This window comes from Molossus molossus, unplaced genomic scaffold (genome assembly GCF_014108415.1).
Source record: "Molossus molossus isolate mMolMol1 unplaced genomic scaffold, mMolMol1.p scaffold_m16_p_22, whole genome shotgun sequence".
Lineage (NCBI taxonomy): Eukaryota > Metazoa > Chordata > Mammalia > Chiroptera > Molossidae > Molossus > Molossus molossus.
The window spans coordinates 27,011,213-27,035,437 of record NW_023425358.1 but is presented as its reverse complement, the minus strand read 5'-3'; the positions used below and the strand labels follow the sequence as shown (position 1 = coordinate 27,035,437).

The following is a 24,225-nucleotide window of genomic DNA, read 5'->3' as shown; positions in this document are numbered from 1 at the left end:
CCTCAGTTCCAAAGTTGTATCCCCTGGGGAGTGCACCCCGCGTGCATTTCTGGAGGTTCCGGTGGTTCTGGGTTCCCGTGGGAGCCTCCAGGCATGTTAAGGGGCAGTTCAGGCGATACCGATGACTGGACATCTTTGGGGCCCTTCGCCAAACCCCTTCCCTTGTGCTCCCAGCTCTGAGCAGCAGCGCCCCCTAAGCCGCCAGGGCAGCCCGGAAGCGGGGCTCCTCGAGCGGGGCGGGGAAAGGGGCGGGGCGCAGCGCGGCAGTACCTGGGCCACCCGGAGCTGGGGGTGGGCTCTCGGGACAGCCTGCGGGCAACCCCCCCAGATCTGCACCGCCAGCTGCCTGGGAGCTCAGGACTCGGGGCTGCGTTGTCACATGGGTGGCGGCGACGGGGCCGCATTCAAGCGGCCCGGGTACGGTGCCCGCCTCCAGCGCGTCCTCGGGCTCGGCTCCCGCCGGACGCCCTGCTCTCTGCCCACCGGGGGCCCTGTTCCGCACCGCACGGTGCCTCCCCCGCCCGGCCATGCGAGCGCCGGCCCCGCTGCGATGAGCTCTCACATCGCCAAAAGCGAGTCCAAGACGTCCCTGCTGAAGGCGGCGACGAGCGGGAGTAGCCGGGTTCCCCGCCACGGCCCTGCCCGGGAGCCAGGGCTGCCCAGCCGCCGGCTGCCGGGCACCTGCCCTGGCACGCCGCCGCTGTCCGGGGACCCCAGTTTGCGGAGACCCCTGTGCCGGCCGGCACCGAGAGAGGAGGGCTCGCGGGGAAGCCGCCGCGGGCTCCCCCAGGCGCACTGCAGGCCCCGGGAGGCGCTGCCGGCCGCGGCGTCCCGACCTTCTCCTCTGTCGCCGCTGCCGCCGGCCCGCAGGCGGGATGGGGAGGAACGGGGGCTGTCCCCGGCGCTCGGTCCCCGGTGCTCGCAGCGAGCCCCGGGTCGTGGGGTCTCCGCTCCAGCTGCCGCGTCCGAGGCAGACCCGTTCCTCCACCGGCTGCGCCCCATGCTCAGCTCCGCCTTTGGCCAGGTAAGGGCCGCGCCTCCCGTCCACGCTTGCTGGAGAGGCGCTCGGGACCCTGCCGCGGCTGCGCACCCACAGCCCTCCTCCTGCTGCCCTGGGCCCTCGGGTCACGCTCCCCTAGTCCTCCTGCAGCTCTGTGCCCTTGCCCGCGCTCCTCCTCCCCGGTGCCTGATTCAGCACCCTGTGCGCTGTCCACGCTCGGGGCCTCTTCGGTGCGAGACACCACCGCATAGCCTCCTTCCACCTGCCAGAACGGGCCAGTCCTGAAAGGGATCAATCTCCACAAGCCACCTGGAGTGCAGGGGTCACCTAGGGGCACTCTGAGCAGGTGGCGCCAAACCCACTCCTCTGGACTCTGGCCAAGACCACCAGTGAGCAACTCAAGACAGCAATGGGTTTGGAGTCTTGGGGGTCAAGAGTGGGGGACCTGGGGCATCCCCAGCCTTGCTTGGGGATGAGGGACCCTAACCATTGCCTGTGGTGGCCACAAAGACCTGGGAAAAGTTAGGAGAGCTAAAATATGAGAAGAGAGAAGTGTCTGGGTAGGCATGAACGTAGGTACAGAGCTATTGCTCAAACTGGAACTTTGGGGTATTTAAAGCATGTTGCCACTTTCGGGATGCTGTTAGGATGGCAGTTGGACAATGGTGAGTCAGAAGATGTGGAACAATACCCAAAGACTCCTAGCTTGAGTTGGTGTGCATTCTAGGGTCAGAAAGGTCACGAAGGAGTCAGCAGTGGCTCCTTTGGTTTCCTCTGGGCCTTTTTCTCAAGGGTCCCAGGCAGATGGACATCTGCCCTTTAAAAACAGCCCTATAGTAATAATCCAGTTTGAGGGTGTACTGCTGGGGAGGGAGGCTCAGCTGAAAGGAACCTGTGAACTGAGCAAAGCCAGGGTAGTTCTGAGTTCCTAATTAAATCAAACGCACTGACACAGCCCTGAGACAGTTCTGCGGCAGCCAAGCAGGGGTGTAATGCAGAGGTCTGATCAGACTGTTTGCATGGTGTGTGGGGGGAGGAGGGGAGGCTGAGCCTTTCTGTGCTAGGATGTAGCGTAAAGAAGCTGTTTTAAGCTCCTGGCTTGACATGCTGGATCAGAATTCCAAGGAGGCCGTGTGTGTTTTGCTTCAGATCTATCTGCACATTCCTTTTCAAAATACTACTTCACAGCGGCTGATGCTGGCGGAAGTCTGACATGAAGGCAGCTGCACATGGATTTGGGTTGCATGGGGCTGCTGTGGTGGAGCGATAGGGCACTGGTGTGTGGCTTTGTTTCTGCGGGGAGCCCTCATTAGCTGAGTTAGCTGGAAACAGTTCTCCAGTGTAGTGATTTGGATGCAGAGCTGTGAGAGTTAGTGAGCAACGTGTTGAGGGAGAAGTTCACTGCAGTGGCTTACGTATTAGTGAGGAGTGTAGAGTGTTAGGGTATTGCTCAGGCACTGAGAGACGGTGAGACAACAGTGAATAAGATAGCTTGGGTTCTGGCTCTTCTGGAGCTTACAGTTTAGCAGTTTGGAAGGGTAGGTTATTGGCCCAGAACACTCACTTTCTGGTTATTTAGTTTGCTAGTGATCTGACTTCATTCCTGGGAAAAGAGCCCTTTCTTTCCAGTCTTGCTGAATTTGCCTGCATGGGCCCTTTGTGAGCTCAGAGCATCTCAGCTACCTGCTTTTCTTCATGCGTCTACTTTCTCAGTCATTAAATGAAGAGTATTCTCCAGCCCAGTGTTCTGAAATGTCACCAGAGTCATCTGAGTCAGGAAGAGCTGGAAGGTCCCATCAAATATTTACTACCTCCCTCTGGAAGCTCTTGCCTCTGGAGCTGCGGACTTTTTCTTTAAAGCTCCGGCACGTTCAGTTTGGTCTTCCTGCTGACAGCTCTAAGGCATCTGCTCGAACAGCAGCAGCAACAACAAAACCTGGCCTGGGACTTTTGAGTCAGTCTCCAGTCTCCTGCCATGGAGGAGAAATATAAGTCTTTCTTTCCCTTCTTTTTGCATTGAGATTTCCTGTCCTTAGAGACAGGGTCAGGGCTAAGAGAAGGGAAATGGGCTTCTGAATACAGAAACGTTCAGATAAGATCTGCTTAGGCAAAATATAACCCTGGGGAAGTATATTTGTCAGGTCTCCCAGATTCACCTTTTTTAACCTTAAGTGACTCAACCTCATTAAGCCTGTTTTTCTTTCTTTTTTCTTTTTTTTTTTATCCTCACCTAAGGACATTTTTCCATTTTTTGTTCAGATAGAGTGGGAGGGAGAGAGGGGAAGAGAGAGAGAGAAAGAGAGAGAGAGAGAGAGAGAGAGAGAGAGAGGTGAAAGGGACACATCGAGTGGCTGCCTTCCACACGACCCAACCAGGGCCGGGGACAAACTGCAACCGAGGTATGTGCCCTTAGCAGGAACCGAACCCGGGTCTCTCCGGACTGGACCGCAGGCTGATGCTCTAACCGCTGACCCAAACCGGCCAGGGCAAGCCTGTTTCTTTATCTGCAAAATAGGGACAATCATAGTACCTCACCAGGTTTTGGGGGAGATTAAATGGGATAAGGTGATATGTACAGAGCTTGGCCCAGTGTATGCCCTAGACCAAAGACTCTATCAATGTTAGTCATTATTATGGCTGTTGTTGTTAACTACCAAGGGCTGTGTCAGGTTGTTTTCCTTGCATTTGTAATAGAGTCAGGGAGAGCCAGGGTTCAAAGTGACTCTGGCCCTGGCCAGTTTGGCTCAGCGGTTAGAGCGTCGGCCTGCGGTCCAGAGAGACCCAGGTTCGGTTCCCGCTAAGGGCACGTACTTCGGTTGCAGTTTGTCCCCGGCCCTGGTTGGTCGTGCGGGTGGCAGCCACTCGATGTGTCCCTTCACGTCGATGTTTCTCTCTCTCTCTCCCTTCCTCTCTCTCTCCCTCCCACTCTATCTGTACAAAAAATGGAAAAATATCCTCGGGTGAGGATAAAAACAAAGTGACTCTGAAGGTACCATGATAGACTCCTCCATTAGAGGGAATAGAAATAGAGTTCTTCCAGTGACCTCACAGAGCATCCTTATTGCCTGCAGGGAGACAGTGTGGTTTTAAGGCTGAAGCGTGGGGTGATGGCGTGGGGTGGTGGCGTGGGGTGATGGCGTGGGGTGATGGCGTGGGGTGATGGCATGGGGTGATGGCGTGGGAGATCGTAGAGCTGCAGGTCCCAGTCCCAGCTCAGTCATTGCCTATTGCCATGACCTTGGGCCTCTTGTTTTCTCTTTTGGTCTGGGTTCATCCAGAAATGAGATTGACAAAAACTACCTTTCGGAGTTATTATAAGGGTTATACAAGGTGAAGTATGTCAAATGGTCTGGCTCAGAGTGGGTGCTGGGAAAAGGGCAGCCTTCATTAACGTTATTACTGTTACTTATAGAGTAACTGTTTGAATGAGGGCCTGTACTTTGACAGCTGTCTCTGAGCCAGGTGAGGGAGGCCATTAAAGGAAGGAGTTGAATGACAAAGGACCTTTCCTAGTACCCTTTTTGTGGCTGGCTGCATACATGTCACCCTGCAGCCTAGAGAGAAGATGTGGTATCAGAAATTAACTCAGAATAGACATGCCTTGGGGCAACTCTTGACAATGGGTCTTGGAAAACTATTTTAAGAACAGTCTTTCTACTCCTTACCCTAAATTTGGGAAGAAACATCCCTGTAGAGGAGGCAAATGCAAGTAAAACCCACAGCTCTGCCCCCATCCTTCTTTTTCTAGCCTATAGAGACATCTCTTTTGATTTGGTATGCTATTCCTATTCCCAAGCTGCTTTGCACATAGTAGAATCACTGTGATCCTGTATCCTAATGAGAGAATGAATGAATGAATGAATTAATTAATTAATATCTCCAGCCTCTAGACTGTGGAGGTTTCTTAGATTTTATAATTTAGATGGGGAGAGAGGCCATGATGGTTTGGGTCATAACAGATTTAGTCACACTAGGCCTATGTTTCTAGGATGAGGGCTGTGTATAGTGATCATTCCTGCCCAGCCAAGTCTCTCTCTGCTGCTCTCTGAGAGGGCTGGTAGCCCCATTGCCTTTTCTCTGGGACATGAGGAGGTCAGTTTGTGGTTAGCATCAATCATAGAGAGTCCCCCAGGATGTCTGCATTTGCCTCTAGTTTTGGGAAAGCAACAAGGGTACTTGAGACCTTAGTCTAGAGCCCACTAAACAACTGACAAAGTATCTTCTCATTATCTTATCTTCACAGCAACCTGTGAAGGTTAGCATTATCTTTCTCATTTTAAAATGTTCTTTATTGATCCCAGAGAGAGAGGAAAGGAGAGGGAGAGAGAGATAGAAACATCAGTGAGAGATAGAAACATCGATGAGAGAGAAGAACATCAATTGGCTGCCTCCGACACCCCCCACTAAGTATCAGGCCCACAACCTGAGCATGTGCCCCGACCGGGAATCGAACCGGCGACCTCTTGGTGCATGGGTCGACTCTCAACCACTGAGCCACACCGGCCAGGCTCTTCTTCCATTTTAGAGATGAGCACAGAGACTCAAGAGGGAAGTGTCTTGCCCAAAGGGCACACAGGACTGTGATGTGGTCTGCCTGTCTCTGAACAACCTGCCTGTGCCACACCATGCTGGTTTGGTGGGAAGTCACTTAAGTGTGTTTTCTGTTTGTCAGAAGTAACCACAAAGTACAGCTCAAGTTACGACCCAGCTTTCCCTGGGTGTCTTAGCACTGGGCTGCCATCCAGGTTCAAATGCGGGTGATAGAACTGATCAAGGCCAGTGAAGGCCAGTCTCCCTCCTAATCAGGAATAATCAGCAATGGGTTTATCCTTCTCATCCCTCTGATCCTATTATTCCATTCCAGAACTCAAAGTGTGGCTTCTGTAGGCTGGGGACTGCTGCCACAGTGAATAGGGATGTGGAGGTGGGGCTGTGTGATGTGCTTTGCTCCTTCCAGAAGCTCCCACCATTCAGGTCTTTAAAAATTGTTCTGCTAAAGGTCAAGCCATCTGCCCTTTCCAGATCACCAGTACCCCTGTCACGCAGGGTCATCACTACCCCACCTGCTGAGCCAAAAACAGCTTAAGCAAGCTCCAGGTTTGGATCCCTGAATCCTTTGCTGCCCTTAAGACTCAAGCTAGTATCAGCACCCTCCTCCCTAAAGAACTTTTTTTATTAACAAGTTAAGATCAAGAATTTATTATTTTAATTATTTTTTTCAGGTGACAAAGGAGAGCAGAAATAATACCTTTCTTTGCAAAGCCTTTACTTAACAGTATTTTCATATCTGTAGTTTATGGTCTTCACCATAATCCTCCAAATAGAAAGGTCAGGTATTATCATCTCCGTGTTATAATTAAGGAAACTGGGATTCAGAGAAATTGACTCATTTATACAGGCCACGTGTTTAGAAAGTGGTAAACTGGGCCTCAAATCCAGCCCTTGGGACTTGAGTGTTTACTGTGAGCCAGGCTTCATGTTGAGGGTGTGATTTATTATCTTATTTAATTGTCCATGCTTTTCATTACAAGCAAAACCTCTGACCCATCTTCGAATAGCTACATCCAAAGTGAGCAACATTTTAAAGAGTGTGCCAGGGCACAGTGTGTAGCTTTTCCATAGGAGACAGCTGTCCTGTCTCCTGTTTCCAAGGACAGGCATATCAAAAGGTCGACACGCAGGCACTGTGCTCTGGGATGGCCTGCAGGGGTCAGAAGTCACTAGGTCTGAGTGGATGACCTGCTGAGTGAATGGAGGCCATAGCCTGGCCCTTTAAGACCAATGCTGAGCAGGGAAAGGGGCACCGGCTGGGTTCCTGGCACTCTGCCAAGCCCTTTGCATGTATTGTCTCAATAACTCCTCAGAAGATCCGTGAGGGAAGGGTTATTAGAGTACCCATTTCATCAATAAAGAAACCGAGGCTCAGAAAGATGAACATGTCCTCAAGGTCATGCAGTAGTTGCTAGGCAGCAGGGCAAGATTTGAACCCAAGTTTGACTCTGCATTCCAAGCTCTTAGGCTGTGTGTCAGTAGTTCTCAAGATTGGCTGCAGATCAGAATCACCTGGAGTACTCAACACCACCAATACCTAGAACCCACCTGAGGAATCAGAACCTCTGGGGAAGCTCCCAATGAATCTAATTTGCAGCCAGTGTTGAGGTCTGCTTTGCCCTGTGCTGCCTTTTCACGTATCTGCTCCTGTAGTTCATATGAATTGGGTTCCTGCATGGAGCCCAAGCATTTCCCCTGGGGGGTCCCTGGTAAGCCCTAGCTTTTTTTTTTTTTTTTTTAATTCTTCACCCCAGGATACTTTTCCATTTATCATCAGATAGAATGGGAAGGAGAGAGAGAGACAGAGAGAAACATCGATGTGATAGAGCCACATCGACTGGTTGCCTCCTGCACGAACTGACCAGGGCTGGGGACGAACTGCAACCGAGGTACATGCCCTTGGCTGAAATCAAACCCACAACTCATTGGTCCATGGGCCGATGCTCTAACTACTGAGCCAAACCGGCCAGGCCCTAGCTTTTCTTTTCTTTCTTTTTATTTTTTTACTTAAAAATTTTCTATTTTAATTTTTTTTTTCAATCCTCAACTGAGGACATTTTTCCATTTATCTTCAGATAGATTGGGAGGGAGGAAGAGAGAGAGAAACATGGATGAGAGAGGGACACATCGACTGGTTGCCTCCCGCACGACCCAACTAGGGCTAGGGACAAACTGCAACCAAGGTACATGCTCTTGATCGAAGTTGAACCCACAACTCATTAGTTCGTGGGCTGATGCTCTAACCACTGACCCAAACCAGCAGGGCTCAATTTTTTTTTTTTAATATTTTTTCTTTATTGATTTTAGAGAGAGAGGAAGGGAGAGATAGAGAGAGATGGAGACATCAATTAGAGAGAACATCGATTGGACGCCTTCTGTATGCCCCCCACTGGGGATGGGGCTCACAACCTGGGCACGTGCCCTGACTGGGAATTGAACCGGCGACCTCTTGGTGCATGGGTCAACACTCAACCCCTGAGCCATACCAGCCGGGTCCAGGGCTCAATTTTAATTGAATTTATTGGGGTGACATTGGTTAATTAAATTATATAGGTTTCAGGGGTACAGTTCAATACTACATCATCTGAGAGCCCTAGCTTTTCAACAGATTCTGCAGATGGTCAGTTTTCTAGCTTTGGTCTACAAATCTTTCCTGAGCTTTTTTGTTTCCCCTTCAGAGCATTTACCTGAAATGTAATTAAATAAGTATGTTCCCAGCTCTTTAATATCTCTTGCCCACCTGCTAGAATGTAAGCTCTTTGAAAGCAGGGACCATGTTTCTCTTGCTCCGCACATTCCCAGAGCCAAGCACAGTGCCTGGCACATGTACTTCTTTCTCCTTTCTGATGAATACAGAGTACCTGTATGTGCCGTGCACTTTGCCATGTACATTTCTTAAGAGAGAGGACACCCTGTTTCCAGGCAGGGAAGCAAGCTCTGGAATGTGAGAAGTCAGAAGCCAGCAGAGCCAGGGCTCAATTCCAGGCCTGCTGATCCTTCCCATTCATCTGAGTCCATTACTCTTCTTCGTGACCCTGACTCCCGACCCCTGACCCTCTGGAGATGCTGCCTCATGCTCTGTTTCCAAGGAACTCGGCTTTGAAGAAGGCACTTAAGTTGGCTGCTTGCTCTTTCAATTCCCTCTTTTTCCCCAGTGTCTTCACCCTTTTTCTGCCCTTTAGGGGAATGCAACCCCCCAGGCTCCTCCCTCTGTCCTCAGGGGGTGCCCCTCCTTCTCCATATCACCCTCTGGAGATTTGGCCCAAACATGGCCACTGAATAACTAGCCTGATTAAACCCTTCGGATGAGGATGTCTGTTAGCAGCAGCACTGTCGTCAAGAGCTATCCAGGGACCTCCTTCCTCAGCTTCCTGGAATCAAGCCTGTGGCACCTTTTGGATAGCACCCCCTCTCTTCTTCCCTAAGGGGAGTTCTAACCAGCCACCCAAAACTGGACAAAAAGTCCCTGGGAGAGGAGCCTCTCTGAATCGAAACCTCAACCACGCCTAAGGGTTGTTTCGTCTGGGGCTGGGAAGAATTTGGCTTGCCAACCTATCTCTGGTGCCCCCTGCTGGGAAAAGCTGGGTGCAGGGAAACCGGCGCTTCTCTTGGGTAATCTGGCTGGGGCTGTAGATATCCAATGTGACATATGAGGCTTGAGACGAACTGACTAACATCAAAGCTGGAACCTGGAGGGACAAGGAAGAGCCCACCAATCACCTAAAAAGTTCGTTGTGGGACCTTGAAGATCACTTTGAAAAAGGAGGCCTCTCTGCTCTACACCCCAAGGAAGCTGGTGAAAGACCCGCGCTCAGGGTTAGGCAGAGGATTAGGAGAAGGTTAGTAGCCCTCACTCATGCCCTCTGAGACTGCACAGCGCGAAGGGAGCAGAAGTTGCTGCTGACTGCTGTTGGCTCAGCTGTGCTTCCAGTCCCTGGAGCCTCATCCCATTTCAATGACCAGGCAAGTGTGAAAAATGGAGCGTGATGGAGACGTCACAAGCTCTCCCAGGCCCTTGCCTGCTTTCAATCCAGCTGCAATGGCCAGGGGGCATTTGGATGTGTGTTTGTCCTGTGTGTTTGCATCTCTGTGTGAACGTGAGTGTGTGAATGCACACACAAAGTTGGGAGCTGGGAGGCATCCTGGCTTTGGGGACCCAAAGTAGCCTGATTCCCCTTCTGGGTCTGCTGGCCTAATTCCCAGCTGCAGCTGCCATTCTGGGCCCCCCTCCCCAAGGCAATCTCTCTGCAGATTTGGCAGCTGGGAGAGGAGGGGCTGAGGAATGAATCGGAGAGGGCTGAGCGCTAATCTGATGGAGATGGTCTGGCAGCCCTTCTCCATCTCCGCTGCCCTCTGCCATCAGCTCTCTGGGCGATTTCTCTGTGCCCTGCATGCTCCCCTCCTGCCTTCATCTCCTTAAGAAAGTGCCCAGAAAGTTAAACCCACACACAGAAACACACACACAATCCACCAAAAAAAAAAAAAAAAAAAAAACTCAGCAGGAGCAAGCAGACGAGTGAGAGAGCACGCGCGCAAGAGAGAGGGCGCAGATCAGTCCTGGAGGAAGAGCGGCGCAGGCAGAAGGAGGCTGGGCTGGCAGTGACCCGGACCAGGGCCTCTGAGCCCCCGGGAGCCTCCTTCATGGACCCAGGGATCCTGAGAGGGGCTGCCTCAGCTTAGGATGGGCAACTGTGTCAAGTCTCCACTGAGAAATCTCTCAAGGAAGGTATGTTTCTGGAGTTCCCAAAACCTGGGGTGGGAGATTGGGGCATCTTCCCATCCATCTCAGAGGCTGGGCATTGGGGGGGGGGGGCTTGCCAGTCTTCCCATGGGTTCTGTCTAGAGCTGCTTCCCAGTTTTCTATGTCCCAGCCTCTGAGCTGAAGCTGGGACTTGGAGCTGCATGGGGTGTTGTATTGGGACTTTGTACAAGATTTAGGAAAGAACCATGTAGTCCCTAGGATGTAAAATGGAAAGCATGGATCCTTAGGATGTCAGAGTGGACAGACCCCCTTGGAACTGGCAGGATTGGAAGAGGGTTGAGCTGAGCTTTGACCTTGCTGCTGTGGAGGCTGTTTCTCAGCAGTAGGACCTGGGGTTTATTCGCCTCCTTTGAGGGTCTGTGACTCTCCCTGGTGGTCTCTAAGCCTTAAGAGTTGGGGGTTTTGAAGGAGATCCTGTTGCCACTGAAAGGAATCAAAAGGATATCCCCTTTTACCTCTGATAATTCTTGAGTCAGGCCAGAGAATCTCAGCTAGGACCAGACTGGTTCAGGGACCAGAATTGTTTCCATTGAAAAAAAGATGTTGAGCAAAAGTGTCCGTACGTCACTTTCTGTAGCGGATTTATTGCTTATATACCAGGTTAATATCTTTTAGCAAGAATTCCTTTTGGAGAGGGCCACCTGTAATACTTTCAACAATAAAATAAAAAAGAATTCCTTTTGGAAAGCAAATAATCACCTACAAAGCAATTTTTATGAAAGTCTGGGCTTGCATTTGTAGCATTTTGCTTCAAGTGGACTCTTTCTGTATATCTAACCTTCTGTAGTCAGGTCATAGAAGAAACTCATAGATATTATTTAAAGGAAGAAGGAATGATGGGGATGTTTTCCTGCAGTGCTTTTTTCCCTCCAGACAAGGAACTTAATTGCCACCCAGGTTCAGTGACTTACCCAAGGACTCAGTTTAGCTAATGGCACCTCTGCCCCCAACCCCATCCTACCTCCTCAGTCAGTTTGACAGCCCCTCGATTTAGGACATTTCAGCCTTTTCTACAGCTCATCGTCTTCCTCGTTTGGCTAAGCTGCTCACATCAAATTCCTTTTCATCTTTGCTGCTCCTTGGATCCTTCTGAGGGTTGACTGTTTCTTCTGTGCACCCTCCCCCCTGTCACCTGTCATCTTCTTAGGGGAGTCTTTTGCACTAGAAGTGGCCTCTGCACTGTTGCAGAGAAAGAGAAACTGATCTGAACTAGTTTGGAGGACCACAGGCTGAAAGCCCTTCCTCTGGTTCTGTCCAGAGCGTGAAGAGGTGAACTTAAGAACAAGAATTATCCTTTGGTCCCCCCCCACCCCATCTTCCTTGTACAGCAGAGGGCTTAAGAATCAGACTTCTCAGGTCTCCTCTTCCCAGCTATGTGACTTTGGGCGAGTTACTTGACCTCTCTGGGCCTTTTTTGTTCATCGAGTGGAATACTAATATCCGCCTTGTGAGGTGATTGTGAGAACTCAGTGGAGTGTTGTGCACACTGCCCGGAATATAGTACTCAACAAATGTTCGCTAGTAATATTGTCGTCATAATCGTGATTTTTCCACTCTGGGTTTTCTGAGAAGAGGGGTGGAGGAAAAAGAAAACAGGAGTAAGGTTAAAGATCATAAAACACTGCATTCAACTTCATGTTTTTAGTTTAAAAAAACGTTTTGACTTAGAGAGAAAACAACATTGATTGTTGTTCCACTTACTGATGCATTCATTGGTTGCTTTTTGTATGTGCCCTGACCAGGGATCAAACTCGCAACCTTGGCATATTTGGACAGTGCTCTAATGAACTGAGCCACCAGACCAGGGCAATTTCATGTTTTTTTTTTTTAAATAAAAAAATACTAATACTTGCTTTTTCATGAAGATTTACAATGTGTCCAACTTTGTTATCCCATTTTCTCTTTTCTACTAAATAGTTCTTTAGGCTAAGGTCACACAGCTAACTGAGCTGGGACTTAAAACCTGGTCTGTGTGAATCCAGAACTGGCATTTTATTTTTATTTTTGCTTCTTCTTTCTTCCTGCTGTCAAAAATGTTATTCATAGATCTCTGAGTCTGACCCTACACGTCATCTGGTCCAAATTCCCACCGACTACAGCGGTCCCCTCTCTGCCTCACCAAATGCTTACTCACTCAGCGTCTCCTTGAATACCTTCCATGGGAGGGAGCTTCGACCTGCAGACTCTTGGCCAGCGTCTGTTGTTAGAAAGCTGTTAGGTCACGAGGCATGCTGGGCCCTCCTGTTGCTATGCCACACTCAGCAGATGTCCCCTCGGTGCCAGGAGACATGGTCAGCCTGTGGGCCGCTGCCCACTTGGCTTCCCAAGTGGTAGTCGGGGAACTGGTAATGGTGAGAGGTGGCCCGCTCCAGGCTCTGAGCAGGGCAAGACTGGGCTGTCAGGTGCCATCACTGACCGGGGAAGGGCAGCCGCTTCCCGAGGCAACGTGGTGCCAGGCAGGATTATGTTCAAGATGCATTGGGGATGCCTCAGCCACCACCGGTTCATTCTTCACGGGAGCAATTCTCCATCCTTCTCACTTCTTTCCTGGTTGGCAAATATTCTCCCCCTTCCTCTGGAGCCAGAAGTCCATGCCTCCTGGCACCCAAGCATTTCTTAAGTTGCATCACTGTCGCCATCATCATCATCATCCTTGTCATGGTCATTGTCGTCACCATGGCAACTCCATTTATTCCGCTCTTACCATGCTCTAGGCACTATGCAATAGCTCGCTTATCTCCCAGGAATCCCGTGAGTCGCCATGATTATCCCCATCGCGTACAGAAGGAAACTAGAGCATAGACAGGTGATGTGACCTGCCCAAGGTCACAAAGCAAGCAGGTGGCAGAGCCAGAATGGTCCCCAAGACTGTTTGAATCCGAAGCCAATGTACAAAACAGCCTCTCGGAGTTCTGCACCGCCTGCCGCCTCCTCCTTCCTGGGCTGTGCTCACTGAGCCAAGCGTGTGCGAGTCAGCTGGAAGGGAAGGCTGCCTCTCTCCAAACATCTCCTGAGCTTGTGCCTGGGGTCAATCCACTGCGTAATCCCAGGCTTCCTTAGAGCCAGCCTCCGATCGGGCAGGTCCCTCTGGCTACGTCCTGGAAGCCTGTGTGAGTGTGGCTAGGGCTCCAAACCTCATTTGGCCTCAAATCAGAATGGCCATTGGTCCGTCTGACACCGCTTACGTTCTGAGATGACCTCAGACTGACCCTTGCTGCACTCACTGACCTTGGGCCTTGGACCAAGGTCCTTCACCTCAGATCTGAGCTGCTGCTGCCCCTTTGAGGAACCAGCATACTGTTTCTCCCCCTCTAGGCCTGGAAGAGGCTTAGGAAGCTGAAGGGGAGACCAGTCTGTAGCCCCTCAGTGTGGGACTTTGGGGAGAAGATACATGAGAGGACAGGGTGAGACGGGGCAGATTGTTCTGCTTTGCAGCCCAGGAGGACAGGCTGCCCCTAGGTTAGGATCCTCTCCCGGGTGTGACCTTTGAGCTATGGGAAGAAGGGTGCAGCAAGATGAAAGGGTGGGGTATGCAGCTCTGGACTGTGGGGGGGCCCTGGGCATCCTGGGGAGGCCGGGTAGAATAGAATGTTGTGTCTGGATGCTGCTGTTGTCCTAAGGGGACGGTCTGTGGGCAGTGCTGACTTTTTATAGCTGCATGGGAACCATCAGGGAGGAGGATGGGTTGGCCAGGGCCTGGGAGCACAGCTATATTCGGTAAGCGGAGAGGGCCCCTGCCTCAGCCTCCAGAGGTCGGCAGGCTGGGCCAGGCACGGAGCCAGAGAAGGCGGGAGGGGGAAGGGAGGCTTGCTGGTTAAAGAGCGTCTAGTCTTGAAGCCACAGACTGGGTGGGATCCGACCCACAGACATGCTTCGTGTCGCCCACCGGAAGGTCTGGCAGCACTGGGCTGGAGTTCTGTAGTGCTGCTCCTTCAGTGGGGACACGTAGCATCCAGTTAGCCCCCGCCCCCACCTCGCACACCTGCCCAAGTCAGTCACTTCGGCTATGGCCCCTGTGTTCGCCACTTCCAGTCCAGCCGAGCCTGCTCTCCACATGGCCCGTTCTGACTGTCCTCACTGCCTTCTAGTGGGGATCCAGTAGGCGTAGGTCAGAAGGTCAGAAGTCAGTTTGGGAACTTGGCTCTAGGGAGTACGCTGGGACTTTGGGACAATGTTGGAAAAGGATGTTATTCCATTGATATCTTAATGAAAACTTCCCTGCATGCACACGAGTGTGATTCTCTGCATGTGTGTGTCGTGTGTGTGTGTGTGTGTGTGTGTATCCACGCACATGAACCACATCATGGTACCACACCCAGCTCTCCCTGGAGCATCTGTTTCAGTCAAGGATCGGAGACTTCGTCTGTTGGACCAATTTGATGCCTGCCTTGTGCGTTCTGGGGGCTCTCCAAACCCTGCTGTCGGGCTCTCAAAGGTCTGCTCTTGAGGAGAGCCACTTCTAGGACCAAGAGCCAGGATAGGGCCAGGAGGGCCTGGTTGGGCAGGGAGGTGACGCCTGCCTCTCTCTTGTATTTGCTTGGTGCTGGCTGAAGATGCGCCAGGAGGAGACAACCAGCTACAAGGTGGTGCAGACGAGCGAGGAGGGGCTGGCAGCCAGCGGCGAGCTCCCTGGACCGCTCCTGATGCTGGCCCAGAACTGCGCCGTCATGCATAACCTGCTGGGCCCTGCCTGCATTTTCCTGCGCAAGGGCTTCGCCGAGAACAGGCAGCCTGTACGTAAGTTGGCCCCAGTGGAGCCGCGCTCGACTTGGCTTCATGGGGCATGAGGTGGTGCTGGGAAGAAGAGGGGCTCTCCACAGAAGCATGTGTCCCCCAGCAGACACACCTCAAACCCTCAACTTGTGAATCTGACCCCTAAAGTTTCTCACTCGTGGCTGCAAACACTGGTGAGTCCACCTCCAGCAGCAAGAAATGATAACAGCAGCTAATATTGTTTGGGGATTTTTTTTGAGCACTTACTGTGTGCTGGGCACTGTGCTAAGAACTTTGATACATTGCCTCATTTAAGACTCAGAGCAACTCTAAGAGGTAGGTACAATTATTGCCATTTTGCAGATGAGGAAACAGTTGGAGAAGTAAGCTACTCAAGGTAACAGCTTGTGAGTGATGGAGGTAGGATTCAGACTCTGGGAGTCGGACGCAGGGGCCTCGGGTGCTCTGAACAACAGTACTGAGTAGACAGCACTGTCCAGTAGAATTTCCTGCCAGGATGGAAACTTTCTATAATCTGCACTGGCCAATATAGTGGCCACTAGCCACATGGGGCTATTGAGCACTTGACATGTGACTAGTGCAACTGAGGAACTGAGTGATTAATTCTGTTTAAGTCCCATTCCGATTTAAATAGCCACTTGTGGTTACTGTATTGGATAGCATCCTACAGGTGTCTGAACAGCCATGGGGAGGAGGGGAACAATCAAGGTGTCACAGATACAAATGTCTGTAGGTTCCATTTATTGAATGCCATGTGCTAAACTCTTTACGTATCTTGACTCACGGTATGCTCACAAAGACCCTGTAAGGTGGGTCCTGGTATTAACCTGTTTTACAGATGAGACTGTGGCTCACAGACGTGAACTGCTCAAGGTCCCAAAGCTAGGAAGCAGCAGATACGAGCTTTGCGCCTGAGTCTGGCTGACCCTAGAGGCCAAGCCCTTCTCCCCGCCACCTGCATTGGGGAGAAAGGAGTATGTGCTCCATTCGCACCTGACTTCCCCCACACTGCTCACGGTCTTCCTGCCACATGGGTGGGCATCTCTGGCTCTACTTCAGAGCACAGCACACATGCCCCACCTTTCTGCACGGGAGAGTGTGTGACCCAAGCACCAGCCACCAGGTCTCAGCCAGAACACAGGCCCATGCAAAGGGGCACCTGGTTTTCCTGCTCCCTGGCGCCATCTATACAAGATGTGCGCCGAGGCTGCAGTAGGAGTCAGCAGCACGTCATTTCTCTCCAGTCTGTCAGAGCCGGGTCCTGGAGAAAAGGGGGCTGCTTGAACCTGAACAGGAGGAGGGCTGGTTTATCTAAGTGACTTGTCCCAGCGAGTGTACCCTGCATGTGTACGTGCACAGCCTTGCTCGCTTCCACTTACAGGGGCGGGGGGAGGCACTACCAAAAACATCTTTTTCGGTTACCTAAATAAACACCAATTCTAACTTGAAACCACTAGTGGGTGATAGGAATAGGTAGGTGATGGAGTGACAGCCCACGTACTATGTACCATGATGGGCTTTTATTTTAAATGTAGTATTTTTAAAAATATATATTTTTATTGATTTTTTTTTTAGAGAGGAAGAGAGAAGGAGAGAGAGAGAGAAACATCGATGTGAGAAATAAACATTGACCCACTGCCTCCTGCATGCCTCCCTGCCGGGTATTGAGCCCATAACCTGGGCATGTGCCCTGATGGGGAATTGAACTGGCAATCTTTTGGTGCACAGGATGGTACTCAACCAACTGAGCCACACTGGCCAGGGCCACACCAGACTTTTTTTTTATGCTCACCAGAGGACATTTTTCCATTTTTTGTTCAGATAGAGTGGGAGGGAGGGAGGGAGGGAGAGAGAGAGAGAGAGAGAGAGAGAGGGAGAGAGAGAGAGAGAGAGAGAGAGAGAGAGAGAGAGAAACATCGACGTGAAAGAGACACATTGAGTGGCTGCCACCCGCATGACCAACCAGGGCCGGGGACAAACTGCAACCGAGGTACGTGCCCTTAGCGGGAACCGAACTTGGGTCTCTCTGGACCTCAGGCCGACGCTCTAACCGCTGAGCCAGACCGGCCAGGGCCAGACTTTTTAAGTGGAAGCACATACAGTCATCTAGCGGACATGCATACCTTCAATGAATCCCACCGACAGCTAGAAATGCCACCAACAAGGCCTGGTAGCTTGCAGCCTGCTTGTTCCAGGCACACACACACACTCAACGCTGTCCTGCCACATATCACACTTCTGAGCACCAGGTCCTGTGCACCAGCTGTCCCACAAATATTGCTTAGTAGCCCCTTTCTAGAAGAGTCTCAGATTTTCCAGAGCCCAGGGTCCTTTGCCCTGGGGCCAGTTTGGAGTGGGTGGGTAGCAGCTGTCTGCCCACCCTGGCTCTGTTGGCTAAAACAGCCTGTGTGCACAGCTGAGATGCCTCACGTTCACAGTGGCACACCTGCGTGTCTGTTCGTGACAGGTGTGCCTATACCTGGCGTGTGCTTCCTCAGAGCAGGCGCACCTGCCCCATGTTCTCCCTTCCCAAAGGCAGAGAACTGTGCCACTTGGGGAGGAGCCTCGTGGACCAGTTTGGGAGCTTACTAAGCAGGTCCAGATGGGCAGCCACATCCATTTCATGCCAGTCTATGTCCCTCCTGGGCAAGTCTGGGGCAACTGGCCCCTCACCAGCTGGAGCTGCCGCATGCATCCTCTGGGCCTGTTCTTTAGCGACTTCTGCTGCCATCTGTTGTGATGCCTATCCCCAGGGTTTCCTAATTCCCAAGGAGACCTGGGCACTGCTCGAGGCTTGACATGTGTACTTTTGAGCCCGGCGGCAGCCAGAGACACTGGCAGCCCCCAGGCTCCTATGCTGTGTCCTGTGACAGGGCCGGGCGTAGGATGGGGGTCAAATTGGAGAAGGTAGAGCAGTGCCCAGGAAGCAGGGCACAGCCCTAATCCTTCCCTCCACACCCTCAGGTCCCCCTTCTCCTCCTCCCTCTTGGGCTGCCTGTCCAGTCCCTGCTTTCGCTCCCTTCCAGCCCCTCATCCCATTACCTTGCAGGCCTCCTCTCTGTTGTGACCTCCCGCTGACCCTGTTTCATTTACAGGTTTTTGCCTCTGGACCAGCTCTGTTCTCTGATGCATTCTTGTGTCTGGAGCAAGGGGCTGGGCACAGTCTAGCTGGGGCTCTTGGGTCTCTGGGCATCTGCCATGATGATGGGAGATGTGGGGGTGCACATTTTCCCCTCAAGGACGTGGTCCAGGCATGCTCTGCTGCAGCCCCGTCACCTCCCACCCAGTGCCTGCTGCCATTTACGTGCATGGCCCTCAGGTTGGGCGTTTTGTGACTTCGGGCCCCTCACAGCTGCTAATAGGACACATTCTTTTGTTTCAGGACAGATCACTGCGGCCAGAGGAAATCGAAGGTAAGACCTGGCCTCTTAGGGGCAAGGGGGACTCAGCCATCCAGGAAGCTGAGGGAAGGGAGGTTGGTGGGAGAGAGGCAGAGAGCCCCTGGTCTCTGAGGGCAGGGCCTGGTATGGAGCCGGGCATTCTCTGTGGGGCAAGGGTTTGGAGGAGTGCACAGTATTGGGCAGCTCCCGGGCCTGGCTCTCTGGGCTGGTGGGCCCGACGGCTGCCTTTGGCCCCAGAAGCTCAGCAGGTCCCACCCGTAACCATGTCCACCTTTGTTACCTTCCCCAGAGCTCCGAGAGGCCTTCCGAGAATTTGACAAAGACAAGGATGGCTACATCAACTGCCGGGACTTGGGCAACTGCATGCGCACCATGGGCTACATGCCCACCGAGATGGAGCTCATCGAGCTGTCCCAGCAGATCAACATGAACCGTGAGTCCCGCTACCGGGCACCTCCTTCCCTTCCTGTCCTCGCCTTTGCAATCCTTTGCAGTGAGACTGTCCTGGGTTCAAATTCTGGGCCCTCCTCTTTCCAGCTTTGTGACCTGGGGAAAACCACTTACCCTCCCTGAGCCTCCATTTCCTCACCTGGAAAATGAGGGGAGGAGCAGGGGGAGTGAAGCACAGGAAATCAATTAGGGAATACGTTTAAAACAGCCCAGTGCTGACACACAGCGAGAGTGGAATGGAGAAATGCTATTATTACCATGTCCTCCTCTCAGTCTGGGTTCTCCCAGAAGCAAGCCCGAGAGGAGAATTTGAAAGTGCACGTAGGTGGGGAATAGGGAAGTGAGAGGGAAGAGAAGGAGCCAGCCGAGGGTGCATTCTCAAGCCAGCTACCACCGACCAGTCTAGTTCTGCTGGCGAGCTCCGGAGTTAGTGTAGCAGCCCACCTCAGAGCTATCCCCAGCCCTCACCTGGGCATGTATCCCTGACCTGTCAGTCACTGGTGGGAAGCTGTCGTGAGCAGGCCACGTTGGGTGTCAGGTCTCTGACACTTGTACCTACTATAGTGCCTCCCTCTCTGCCTCCCTCTCTGTCTCTGTCTTGAAATTCTTTGCTTTGCCTGTTTCTGTGACCGAATGTTTCTTTTTCTCATCCATATCCACCTCTGTCCACTTCCTGACTTGTTCCCTTTGTCAACCCCTGGCCACTTCCCTGAGCCATTCTTTGACAAACCACCTGTCCATGGTCAGCTCTCTGCCATCATTTGGCTTTTGGTTAAACTTTGGATTTGGCTCTGGGCAGGTGAGGGAGGGGTTGGTAGTGCCCTCCTTTGCCTAGTTGGAGGAGGGGAATGGTTAGATAGATGACCCAGCTCTTTCCTTTGTCCCCAGTGGGTGGCCATGTGGATTTTGATGACTTTGTGGAGCTAATGGGACCTAAACTCCTGGCAGAGACGGCAGATATGATTGGGGTAAAGGAACTGCGAGATGCTTTCCGAGAGGTGAGTGATGGGCAGTGGACAGGCAGGGGTGGGTAGGTTGTGAGAATCCCAACCCCAGGATGGCAACTTGAAAGAAACCTGAACCCAGGGTCCCGGACCAGGGAAGGTACTTGGACGGAGAAGGGTCTCTGGGGGGAGGGGGACAGTGACTCTGGAGAAGGAGCTCAACCTTCAGATCTGTTTTCCACAGTCTCCATGTTGTAGCTACCCCTCCCTCCTTCCTGCCCTCTCTAGTTTGACACCAATGGTGATGGGGAGATAAGCACCAGTGAGTTACGAGAAGCCATGAGGAAACTCCTGGGTCATCAGGTGGGACACCGAGACATAGAGGAAATTATCCGAGACGTGGACCTCAATGGGGATGGCCGAGTGGACTTTGAAGGTAGGTGGGGCTTGAAAGTGGGAGAGAAAGTGGCCGTGCATGGAGCCCTCCAACCTATATCTATCATGCAACCATCAATCCACTCCCAGTTTTCCATCCCCTACTCTTCCATCCTGCCAGTCTTCCATCCATGCAACACTCTAATCTTGTCTCCCATGTCTATATCCATCCATCCATTCCATCTATTCATACATCCATCTCTTCGTCTGTCCAGGTGCCTATTTATCCACGCGTCCATTTCCAAACAGTTATCCATAGAACCATGCACTTATCTATCCACCCATGCATCTACTCATTCTTTTATAATTCACCCATGCATTCATCCATGCACCCATCTACCTATGTACATCTCTCTCTGCTTCTGTCTGTCTCTACATTTCATTCACATATTTATGTCTCTAACCATCTGCCTCTATTTCTAATTTATCTATCATCTATCTATCTATCTATCTATCTATCTATCTATCTATCTATCTATCTATCTATCTAGTCATTTCCCCATCAGTATCCATCTACTCATCCATCCCTGTGTCTGTCTTCCCCCATCCGTCTCTATCCACCTGTCTGTCCATGTTTCTCCAGCCATGGAAGATATTTTCGGAATGCCACATTTCTCAAACTGATACTCAGGCCCCTAATCGGACCATTGCTCGCCTCCCCAGCTGCAGCTCCGACCGTTCCTTCACTTCCATCGCACCTACAGCCTCCCTGAAGTACTTGTGGTCCATGAACCTGCTAGGCTCCCGTTTGAACACACTGTTCTTTTGATCAGGATGTCTTTTCGTTTATTGTTCACTTGGGCTCAATTCTATTCATCCTTCAAGATCCAGTCGTGGGACACTTCGTTCAGCCCTTCATCCCTGATTCTCCAGATGGAACTTCCTCTTTTCTGGGCCTCGCAGCACCTCAGGGTCACCTTTGTTCTTCACACTGTCCACTAACTGCTACTTATCATTGTCTCTCTGCTTGACTCTGAATTTTTTCGAAAGAGGAACCTCATTTTCTTTATCTCTGCATTTTCCACATAACTCAGTACCTGGCACATAGCTAATGCTCCATGAAAGTTTTTTTTTTTTTTAAGGAATCAGTAATAATCATAATAGTTATCATTTATTGTAAACGTATTATGTACCAGTCACTATACTGAGTAGCTTTACATATTTTATCTCACTCAAATGTCACAATGACTCTATGGATTGCACTGTTATTACCTCATGAGATGAGGAAACTGAGGCTCAGAGAAGTAATATAACTTGCTGGAGATTGCCTAACTAGTAAGAGTCAGGGCTGTGTCATAAATCCAGGCCCGGAATCTCAACCCCACGTAGCACTGTGCGCGACACCATTTGCAACACTATGAGATACAGGGGGAAAATACAGTAACACAATGACTTTGTACTCCAGATACTTGAGTTCTAAGCAGAAAGGCAGGATAACTGTGTGTCAAACTGTGTGTCCAGAACACAAAGGTTGGGAGGCCTTTTATGGGGAGTAGTTGTTCTTCAAGGTTGAGTAGTGTGGCTAGATGGAAAGAAGGCTTTGCTACCACCAGATCTGAACATCTCAGGATGTCCTGTGGCCAGGTATGTGCCCCCACAGATGACCGCCCTTCCCTGAAAGCCCAGCACCCCCCATTTATTCTATCAGCATGTACTGTACCCCTCTGTGTGCTGAGACCTGACCGCCACCTCAAGGAACCTGAGATCAGCAAGGAAAACAGAAGCCAACAGTACAGTTCATGCTGTTTTGAGGGAAGTATAGCGGGATGTGGAGTACAGAGGGGGCACCTGTGCCAGGCTGGAGGGGGATTAGGGAAGGCTTTCTGGAGGAGGCTGTAAATAAATAGAGCCCTAAGAAATGAGAAGGAGCTACCAGGTGAAAAAGAAGAAGGAAATATGTATCTAAATGAAACCTGCACATGGATGTTTATAACAGTTTTATTCATAATTGCCCAGACCTGGAAGTAACCAAAATGGTTACTTTAGTACATGAATGGATAAATAAACTGTGGTCTATCCAGACAGTGGAATGTTATTCAGAGCTAAGAAGAAACGAGCTATCAGGCTGTGAGAAGATCCGGAGGAAACCTAAACTCATAGCACTGAGTGAAAGAAGCCCGTCTGGAAAGGCCACCTACTGCGTGACTCCCACCACATGACATGCTGAAACAGGCAAAATGCTGGAGACAGAATAAAGACCAGTGGTCGCTGGGGGCCGTGCAGGGAGGGAGGGAGGGACAGAGAGCACAGAGGACTTTTAGGGCAGTGCCCTGTACGGGACAGTAATGGCGGAAACATTATACACTTGTCAAACCCCACAGGATGGACGCCACCCCGAGGGAGCCCTCATGTAAACTGGACTTGGGGTGACAGTGACGAGTCAGTGTCGGGTCATCAGCTGTAACAGTTGTCCCCCTCCGGCGGGTGCTGATACAGTGGAGGTTGTGCCTGTGTGGAGGCAGGGAGTCTATGGGAATCTCCGCACTTTCTGCTTAATGTTGCTGTGAACCTAAAACTGCTCTAAAAAAATCAAGTCTAGTTTGAAAAAAGGAAGGGAGAGGGGACAAGTTGCAGGAAAGCTGCGAGGTGAGAAGGGGTGAGAGGGAGCCCGTGGCTCCAAAGGTGCTGAAAGAGAGAGAGAGCTGTGTAGTTGGAGCATGAGACCAGGGGTGAGTGGGGAGGGATGAGGCTGGAGATGCCAGCTGGGACCAGAACAGGGAGGGCCCCGAGGTCATGTCAAGATATGGGACATTGTCCGTGGGGATCCGTGAGAGGTTTAAGAAGGGGGTCAGACATGCAGCTTAGAAAGTTGGAGCTTGCTGCTGTGCAAGATGGACTGGAAGAAGCCGCACGGATGTGGGGGACCATCATGGAGTCAGGAGCAGTGGCAATGGAGAGGGGGACACAGATCTGAGGGAGGTTTGGAGGCAGCGTCCTAGCTGGGCACTGACAGCTGCTTTCTCCCCACCCTCTGCTGTACTCTCCAGAGTTTGTCCGGATGATGTCCCGCTGAGGCTGCCAGGGCCCCTCCAGGACTGCCAAGCTCCCCCAGGTGGGGAGAAGAGGAGCGGACCTCACCCTGCCGCCGCTGTCGCTGCCGAGAGCCCAGGATATACTGGCGAATGGGGCCTGCCTGCACCCCGGGGAGGTGCCCACCCCGGACCCCCACCCCTCCGCACTGTGAAAGACTCACAACTCCTGCAACTGGAAAGGGGGGCGCCCGCCGACAAGGAGGCCACAGTGCCAAGCCCGCAGAGGTCATGCAAGGCGCCAAGTGCCATGTGCCCAGCCACTGCTGGCTGGGTGGGCCAGGGAGCCCGCCAGCAGATCCCACATAGCATGTCTGCCCTGGGGCAAAGCCTCTTGCTGCCCTCCTTAGCTCTGTGCCCATCCCAGCTCGCCTCTGCCTTGTTATCTCAGAACCAATAAAAAGATTTCCAAGATCATGGCTGCCGTGGGGGTCTGGTTAGATGACATGTTTCCTGAGTACCAACTGCACATACAGTACTGCCTGAACTTCCCTGCATTCAACATGCATTTATTGAACACCTACTAGATACCCAGCCATTCTTCACAGACCTCAGAAGCCAGAACCTGGTACCTTTAACTGCAAGGGACATGGGGGGTTATAGTGATTTAGCCAGGTACGCAGCTACCACAAATAAAGTCAGGTTCTACACTAAGTCCTCACTTAATGTTGTCAATAGGTTCTGCGACTGGAAGCGAAATGACGTGATGAAAGCAATTTTACCATAGACTAATTGATATAAACAAGATTTAAGTTCCTAAACCTCTCACCAAGCAAAACATTACTCCAGGGCTTGCTGTATAAGAAAAAGAATGGCGATTGGGCAAGCATCTAGCAGGTCTGCTCCACTTCCTGTCTTACTGGATACCAGTCAGGGAAACAGACATGAAATAATCACATTGTTCTATGAATACAAACTG

General features: G+C 51.6%; 1 protein-coding gene across 5 annotated transcripts; it reads left to right on the top strand.

Annotated features, from left to right (window-relative positions):
* The first annotated feature begins 327 nt into the window (after positions 1-327).
* On the top strand, positions 328-23,723 carry CABP1 (calcium binding protein 1). Of its 5 annotated transcripts, none has more exons than XM_036276651.1 (7): positions 972-1,024; positions 14,867-15,046; positions 18,430-18,460; positions 18,738-18,881; positions 19,787-19,896; positions 20,131-20,278; positions 20,861-21,296. In XM_036276651.1, the coding sequence occupies exons 1-7, from the start codon at positions 1,001-1,003 to the stop codon at positions 20,899-20,901; spliced, it is 678 nt and encodes a 225-aa protein (XP_036132544.1). In that variant the 5' UTR covers positions 972-1,000; the 3' UTR covers positions 20,902-21,296. The 5 variants fall into 5 exon arrangements, with proteins under 5 accessions (XP_036132541.1, XP_036132544.1, XP_036132543.1 ...); XM_036276650.1 differs by lacking the exons at positions 972-1,024; positions 20,861-21,296 and adding exons at positions 9,868-10,277; positions 23,265-23,723; XM_036276649.1 differs by lacking the exon at positions 972-1,024 and adding an exon at positions 10,112-10,277 and having other exon boundaries at positions 20,861-21,297.
* The last annotated feature ends 502 nt before the right edge of the window (positions 23,724-24,225 follow it).